Below are 8,962 nucleotides of genomic sequence, written 5' to 3'. Positions count from 1 at the left end.
CAAAATGTGCTTTCACCGAAAAGCTATTTTAAAATCGGACATATCGAGTGCATAGAGGAGTTCTGTATCTATAATTCTTAAAATAATTGTTATGCTTTTTGTGAACGTTTATCGTGAGTAATTTTGTAAATTGTTAGTAAATTCGCCGGAAGTTTGCGGGGGGTATGCTAGTTCTGAACGTCACATGCTAATGTAAAAAGCTGGTTTTTGATATCAATATGAACTTGATTGAACAAAACATGCATGTATTGTATAACATAATGTCCTAGGGTTGTCATCTGATGAAGATCATCAAAGGTTAGTGCTGCATTTAGCTGTCTTCTGGGTTTTTGTGACATTATATGCTAGCTTGAAAAATGGGTGTCTGATTATTTCTGGCTGGGTACTCTGCTGACATAATCTAATGTTTTGCTTTCGTTGTAAAGCCTTTTTGAAATCGGACAGTGTGGTTAGATTAACGAGAGTCTTGTCTTTAAAATGCTGTAAAATAGTCATATGTTTGAGAAATTGAAGTAATAGCATTTCTAAGGTATTTGAAAATCGCGCCACAGGATTCAACTGGCTGTTACGTAGGTGGGATGATTTGGTGCCACCTGCCCTAGAGAGGTTAATGACTTCCCAGAAGAGAGGAGGCTGTTATAGCAGCAAAGGGGGGACCAACTCCATATTAATGACTTCCCAGAAGAGTGGAGGCTGTTATAGCAGCAAAGGGGGGACCAACTCCATATTAATGCCTTCCCTGAAGAGTGGAGGCTGTTATAGCAGCAATGTACCAACATCTAGTGGAAAGCCTTCCCAGAAGAGTGGAGGCTGTTATAGCAGCAATGTTCCAACATCTAGTGGAAAGCCTTCCCAGAAGAGTGGAGGCTGTTATAGCAGCAATGTACCAACATCTAGTGGAAAGCCTTCCCAGAAGAGTGGAGGCTGTTATAGCAGCAATGTACCAACATCTAGTGGAAAGCCTTCCCAGAAGAGTGGAGGCTGTTATAGCAGCAATGTACCAACATCTAGTGGAAAGCCTTCCCAGAAGAGTGGAGGCTGTTATAGCAGCAATGTTCCAACATCTAGTGGAAAGCCTTCCCAGAAGAGTGGAGGCTGTTATAGCAGCAATGTACCAACATCTAGTGGAAAGCCTTCCCAGAAGAGTGGAGGCTGTTATAGCAGCAATGTTCCAACATCTAGTGGAAAGCCTTCCCAGAAGAGAGGAGGCTGTTATAGCAGCAATGTTCCAACATCTAGTGGAAAGCCTTCCCAGAAGAGTGGAGGCTGTTATAGCAGCAATGTTCCAACATCTAGTGGAAAGCCTTCCCAGAAGAGTGGAGGCTGTTATAGCAGCAATGTACCAACATCTAGTGGAAAGCCTTCCCAGAAGAGTGGAGGCTGTTATAGCAGCAATGTTCCAACATCTAGTGGAAAGCCTTCCCAGAAGAGTGGAGGCTGTTATAGCAGCAATGTACCAACATCTAGTGGAAAGCCTTCCCAGAAGAGTGGAGGCTGTTATAGCAGCAATGTTCCAACATCTAGTGGAAAGCCTTCCCAGAAGAGAGGAGGCTGTTATAGCAGCAATGTTCCAACATCTAGTGGAAAGCCTTCCCAGAAGAGTGGAGGCTGTTATAGCAGCAATGTACCAACATCTAGTGGAAAGCCTTCCCAGAAGAGTGGAGGCTGTTATAGCAGCAATGTTCCAACATCTAGTGGAAAGCCTTCCCAGAAGAGTGGAGGCTGTTATAGCAGCAATGTACCAACATCTAGTGGAAAGCCTTCCCAGAAGAGTGGAGGCTGTTATAGCAGCAATGTTCCAACATCTAGTGGAAAGCCTTCCCAGAAGAGTGGAGGCTGTTATAGCAGCAAAGGGGGGGATCAACTCCATATTAATGACTTCCCAGAAGAGTGGAGGCTGTTATAGCAGCAAAGGGGGGGACCACCTCCATATTAATGACTTCCCAGAAGAGTGGAGGCTGTTATAGCAGCAAAGGGGGGGACCAACTCCATATTAATACCCATGATTTAGTAATGAGATGTTCAACGAGCAGGTGTCCACATACTTTTGGTCATATAGTGTACTTGGCATGTAGTTTTGTAACTTATGGGTGGCACAAATTGGGATATGGGGAGGGGAAGGGGCAGGGTATATGCAAATTAAATACTGTATTATTTGCTATAGTTTAAAAAGGTAAACACACAATGGTCTCTGCCAATAAAACACGCTGCCAGCCACAGCCCCTAGAAGACAAACAGGGTCAGAGATCAAGACATTCTATTGCTACTATCTGGGGACTGTTTCTGGACAGGGGTACCGGACCAGTGACAAATCAAAGTTTATTTGCCATATGCACGTCATACAGCCAAGTGTACAATGAAGTGCTTAAATAATGTCGCCCTTTGGCAAGCGTCTGGGAGTTAAGTTGGAAGGGCAAGGTGGACACTGACCTCACTGGGCAAAAACTGGTTACATCAATGTGGTTTCCATGTCATTTCAACACAACAAATACATTTGATAGCGTTGAATAAATGTGGGAAAACAAATCAACGCGAGAGCATTTCCTCATATTTTCATCCAACTTTCAGCCTAAATCACATGACATGGGGAATTTGTTTCTTGATTTCACGTTGAATTTACGTTAGTTGATAACTTAACCAAATGTAAATCAAAACAAGACGTTGAACTGACATTTGAGCCCAGTAGGATAGACAGGGTTAGAGGTTAGGGTTATTAGGGGCGTAGCGGGTCGTTGCGGGTCGTGGGTTTTAGGTACACTTGTTCATGCACATCAACAGCTCCATGCGCAGGGCGATGCGGGTGTGCCAACCCAGAGGGAGGAGCCTAATATAGCGGGCCACAATAGGAGGACGCAGCAGGTTCTGAACGGACGACGAGCGGTCTGAGTTCCCATAGAACACCTGTGGGAACAGAGACACGACATTGGCCAGTCGATAACATGCCCATCTGACATCAACCAATCAGCCGACTAACAGCCTATAGACTATAGTCCTCTCTAGAGAAGGATGTACAAGCGAGATGGGCTGAATCCCAAATCCCACACTATGTAGTGCACCACTTTTCCAGAGCCCATAGAGCTCTGGTCAAAACTACTGCATTAGAAAGGAAATAGAGTGCCATTAAGAACACAAGACCCTAAGAGGAACTGACAATTGTTCCCTTCTGATTTAGTAGTATTACCAGTAGCATAATCCACAACGCCCAGCCTGCATACTGACCCTTTTGTTGGTCCTACTGCCTACTGAACCTGTTGTTGAACCTAATTTATACTGACCCTGTTGTTGGTCCCACTGTATTCTGACCCTGTTGTTGGTCCTACTGCATACTGACCTTGTTGTTGATCCTACTGCACACTGACCCTGTTGTTGGTCCTACTGCATACTGACCCTGTTGTTGGTCCTACTGCACACTGACCCTGTTGTTGGTCCTACTGCACACTGACCCTGTTGTTGGTCCTACTGTATACTGACCCTGTTGTTGGTCATACTGCATACTGACCTTGTTGTTGATCCTACTGCACACTGACCCTGTTGTTGGTCCTACTGCATACTGGCCCTGTTGTTGGTCCTACTGTATACTGACCCTGCTGTTGGCAGTCTGGTCCTACTGTATACTGACCCTGTTGTTGCCAGTCTGGGCCTACTGCATACTGACCCTGTTGTTGTTCCTACTGCATACTGACCCTGTTGTTGGTCCTAATTTATAGTGACCCTGTTGTTGCCAGTCTGGTCCTACTGCATACTGACCCTGTTGTTGGTCCTACTGCACACTGACCCTGTTGTTGGTACCACTATATACTGACCCTGTTGTTGGTCCTATTGTATACTGACCCTATTCTTGGTCTTACTGTAAACTGAGCCTGGTGTTGGTCTTACTGTATACTGACCCTGGTGTTGGTCCTACTGCATACTGACCCTGTTGTTGGCCCTACTATATACTGACCCTGTTGTTGCCAGTCTGGTCCTACTGTATACTGGCTCTGTTGTTGCCAGTCTGGGCCTACTGCATACTGACCCTCTTGTTGATCCTACTGCATTTACATTACATGTAAGTCATTTAGCAGACGCTCTTATCCAGAGCGACTTACAAATTGGTGCATTCACCTTATGATATCCAGTGGAACAACCACTTTACAATAGTGCATCTAAATCTTGGGGGGGGGGGGTTATAAGGATTACTTTATCCTATCCCAGGTATTCCTTAAAGAGGTGGGGTTTCAGGTGACTCCGGAAGGTGGTGATTGACTCCGCTGTCCTGGCGTCGTGAGGGAGCTTGTTCCACCAGTAATGCATACTGACCCTGTTGTTGGTCCTACTGCACACTGACCCTGTTGTTGGTCCTATTGCACACTGACCCTGGTGTTGGTCCTACTGCATACTGACCTTGTTGTTGGTCCTACTGCATACTGACCCTGTTGTTGGTCCTACTGCATACTGACCCTGTTGTTGGTCCTACTGCACACTGACCCTGTTGTTGGTCCTAATGCATACTGACCCTGTTGTTGGTCCTACTGCATACAGACCCTGTTGTTGGTGCTACTGCATACTGACCCTGTTGTTGGTCCTACTGCATACAGACCCTGTTGTTGGTGCTACTGCATACTGACCCTGTTGTTGGTCCTACTGTATACTGGCTCTGTTGTTGGTCCTACTGCATACTGACCCTGTTATTGGTCCTACTGTACACTGAACCTGTTGTTGGCCCTACTACACACTGACCCTGTTGTTGGTCCTACTGCACAGTGACCCTGTTATTGGTCCTACTGTACACTGAACTTGTTGTTGAACCTAATTTATACTGACCCTTTTGTTACCAGTCTGGTCCTACTGCACACTGACCCTGTTGTTGGTCCTACTGCACACTGACCCTGTTGTTGGTCCTACTGTCTACTGACCCTGTTGTTGGTCCTACTGTATACTGAACCTGTTGTTGCCAGTCTTGTCCTACTGCACACTGACCCTGTTGTTGGTCCTACTGCATACTGACCCTGTTGTTGGTCCTACTGTATACTGACCCTGGTGTTGGTTCTACTCCACACTGTTCCTGTTGTTGGTCCTACTGCACACTGACCCTGTTGTTGGTCCTACTGCACACTGACCCTGTTGTTGGTCCTACTGTATACTGACCCTGTTGTTGCCAGTCTGGGTCTACTGCATACTGACCCTGTTGTTGGTCCTACTGCATACTGACCCTGTTGTTGGTCCTAATTTATACTGACCCTGTTGTTGCCAGTCTGGTCCTACTACATACTAACCCTGTTGTTGGTATTTCTGCATACTGACCCTATTGTTGGTCCTATTGTATAAAGACCCTTTTGTTTCCAGTCTGGGCCTACTGTATACTGCCCCTGTTGATGGTCCTACTGCAAACTGACCCTGTTATTTGTCCTACTGCATACTGACCCTGTTGTTGGTCCTACTGTATACTGGCTCTGTTGTTGGTCCTACTGTAAACTGACCTGTTGTTGGTCCTACTGCACACTGACCCTTTTGTTTGTCCTACTGCACACTGACCCTTTTGTTGGTCCTACTGCACACTGACCCTTTTGTTGGTCCTACTGCACACTGACCCTGTTGTTGGTCCTACTGCACACTGACCCTGTTGTTGGTCCTACTGCACACTTACCCTGTTGTTGGTCCTACTGCACACTGACCCTGTTGTTGGTCCTACTGCACACTGACCCTGTTGTTGGTCCTACTGCACACTGACCCTGTTGTTGGTCCTACTGCACACTGACCCTGTTGTTGGTCCTACTGCACACTGACCCTGTTGTTGGTCCTACTGCACACTGACCCTGTTGTTGGTCCTACTGCACACTGACCCTGTTGTTGGTCCTACTGCACACTGACCCTGTTGTTGGTCCTACTGCACACTGACCCTGTTGTTGGTCCTACTGCACACTGACCCTGTTGTTGGTCCTACTGCAAACTGACCCTGTTGTTGGTCCTACTGCACACTGACCCTGTTGTTGGTCCTATTGCACACTGACCCTGTTGTTGGTCCTACTGCACACTGACCCTGTTGTTGGTCCTACTGCACACTGACCCTGTTGTTGGTCCTTCTGCACACTGACCCTGTTGTTGGTCCTACTGCACACTGACCCTGTTGTTGGTCCTACTGCACACTGACCCTGTTGTTGGTCCTACTGCACACTGACCCTGGTGTTGGTCCTACTGCACACTGACCCTGGTGTTGGTCCTACTGCATACTGACCCTGTTGTTGGTCCTACTGCATACTGACCCTGTTGTTGGTCCTACTGCACACTGACCCTGTTGTTGGTCCTAATGCATACTGACCCTGTTGTTGGTCCTACTGCATACAGACCCTGTTGTTGGTAATACTGCATACTGACCCTGTTGTTGGTCCTACTGTATACTGGCTCTGTTGTTGGTCCTACTGCATACTGACCCTGTTATTGGTCCTACTGTACACTGAACCTGTTGTTGGCCCTACTACACACTGACCCTGTTGTTGGTCCTACTGCACAGTGACCCTGTTATTGGTCCTACTGTACACTGAACATGTTGTTGAACCTAATTTATACTGACCCTTTTGTTGCCAGTCTGGTCCTACTGCACACTGACCCTGTTGTTGGTCCTACTGCACACTGACCCTGTTGTTGGTCCTACTGTCTACTGACCCTGTTGTTGGTCCTACTGTATACTGAACCTGTTGTTGCCAGTCTAGTCCTACTGCACACTGACCCTGTTGTTGGTCCTACTGCACACTGACCCCGTTGTTGGTCCTACTGTATACTGAACCTGTTGTTGCCAGTCTAGTCCTACTGCACACTGACCCTGTTGTTGGTCCTACTGCACACTGACCCCGTTGTTGGTCCTACTGTATACTGACCCTGTTGTTGCCAGTCTGGTCCTACTACATACTGACCCTGTTGTTGGTATTTCTGCATACTGACCCTATTGTTGGTCCTATTGTATAAAGACCCTTTTGTTTCCAGTCTGGGCCTACTGTATACTGCCCCTGTTGATGGTCCTACTGCAAACTGACCCTGTTGTTTGTCCTACTGCATACTGACCCTGTTGTTGGTCCTACTGTATACTGGCTCTGTTGTTGGTCCTACTGTAAACTGACCCTGTTGTTGGTCCTACTGCACACTGACCCTGTTGTTGGTCCTACTGCACACTGAGCCTTTTGTTTGTCCTACTGCACACTGAGCCTTTTGTTGGTCCTACTGCACACTGACCCTTTTGTTGGTCCTACTGCACACTGACCCTGTTGTTGGTCCTACTGCACACTGACCCTGTTGTTGGTCCTACTGCACACTGACCCTGTTGTTGGTCCTACTGCACACTGACCCTGTTGTTGGTCCTACTGCACACTGACCCTGTTGTTGGTCCTACTGCACACTGACCCTGTTGTTGGTCCTACTGCACACTGACCCTGTTGTTGGTCCTACTGCACACTGACCCTGTTGTTGGTCCTACTGCACACTGACCCTGTTGTTGGTCCTACTGCAAACTGACCCTGTTGTTGGTCCTACTGCACACTGACCCTGTTGTTGGTCCTATTGCACACTGACCCTGTTGTTGGTCCTACTGCACACTGACCCTGTTGTTGGTCCTACTGCACACTGACCCTGTTGTTGGTCCTTCTGCACACTGACCCTGTTGTTGGTCCTACTGCACACTGACCCTGTTGTTGGTCCTACTGCACACTGACCCTGTTGTTGGTCCTACTGCACACTGACCCTGGTGTTGGTCCTACTGCACACTGACCCTGGTGTTGGTCCTACTGCATACTGACCCTGTTGTTGGTCCTACTGCATACTGACCCTGTTGTTGGTCCTACTGCATACTGACCCTGTTGTTGGTCCTACTGCACACTGACCTTGTTGTTGGTCCTAATGCATACTGACCCTGTTGTTGGTCCTACTGCATACAGACCCTGTTGTTGGTGCTACTGCATACTGACCCTGTTGTTGGTCCTACTGTATACTGGCTCTGTTGTTGGTCCTACTGCATACTGACCCTGTTATTGGTCCTACTGTACACTGAACCTGTTGTTGGCCCTACTACACACTGACCCTGTTGTTGGTCCTACTGCACAGTGACCCTGTTATTGGTCCTACTGTACACTGAACCTGTTGTTGAACCTAATTTATACTGACCCTTTTGTTGCCAGTCTGGTCCTACTGCACACTGACCCTGTTGTTGGTCCTACTGCACACTGACCCTGTTGTTGGTCCTACTGTCTACTGACACTGTTGTTGGTCCTACTGTATACTGAACCTGTTGTTGCCAGTCTAGTCCTACTGCACACTGACCCTGTTGTTGGTCCTACTGCATACTGACCCTGTTGTTGGTCCTACTGTATACTGACCCTGGTGTTGGTCCTACTCCACACTGTTCCTGTTGTTGGTCCTACTGCACACTGACCCTGTTGTTGGTCCTACTGCACACTGACCCTGTTGTTGGTCCTACTGTATACTGACCCTGTTGTTGCCAGTCTGGGCCTACTGCACACTGACCCTGTTGTTGTTCCTACTGCATACTGACCCTGTTGTTGGTCCTAATTTATACTGACCCTGTTGTTGCCAGTCTGGTCCTACTACATACTGACCCTGTTGTTGGTATTACTGCATATTGACCCTATTGTTGGTCCTATTGTATAAAGACCCTTTTGTTTCCAGTCTGGGCCTACTGTATACTGCCCCTGTTGATGGTCCTACTGCAAACTGACCCTGTTGTTTGTCCTACTGCATACTGACCCTGTTGTTGGTCCTACTGTATACTGGCTCTGTTGTTGGTCCTACTGTAAACTGACCCTGTTGTTGGTCTTACTATATACTGACCCTATTGTTGCCAGTCTGGTCCTACTGCATACTGACCCTGTTGTTGCCAGTCTGGGACTACTGCATACTGACCCTGTTGTTGGTCCTACTGTGTACTGATATTGTTGTTGGTCCTACTGCATTCAGACCCTGGTGTTGGTTCTACTCT

The 8,962-nt window shown here is 47.5% G+C and overlaps 1 protein-coding gene across 1 annotated transcript in view; it reads right to left on the bottom strand.

Moving 5' to 3' along the window:
• Positions 1 to 2,021: 2,021 nt before the first annotated feature.
• The window catches only part of LOC115183226 (retinoschisin), a 44,815-nt gene continuing 37,874 nt past the window's right edge, over positions 2,022 to 8,962 (bottom strand). Inside the window, exon 5 of the mRNA XM_029744562.1 lies at positions 2,022 to 2,901. Within this exon, the coding sequence (XP_029600422.1) occupies positions 2,749 to 2,901 (153 nt within the window). The 3' untranslated portion in view covers positions 2,022 to 2,748. The remainder of the gene's footprint in view (positions 2,902 to 8,962) is intronic.

Source organism: Salmo trutta, unplaced genomic scaffold (assembly GCF_901001165.1).
Source record: "Salmo trutta unplaced genomic scaffold, fSalTru1.1, whole genome shotgun sequence".
Taxonomy (NCBI): Eukaryota; Metazoa; Chordata; class Actinopteri; order Salmoniformes; family Salmonidae; genus Salmo; species Salmo trutta.
This window is presented reverse-complemented; position numbering and strand designations above follow the sequence as displayed.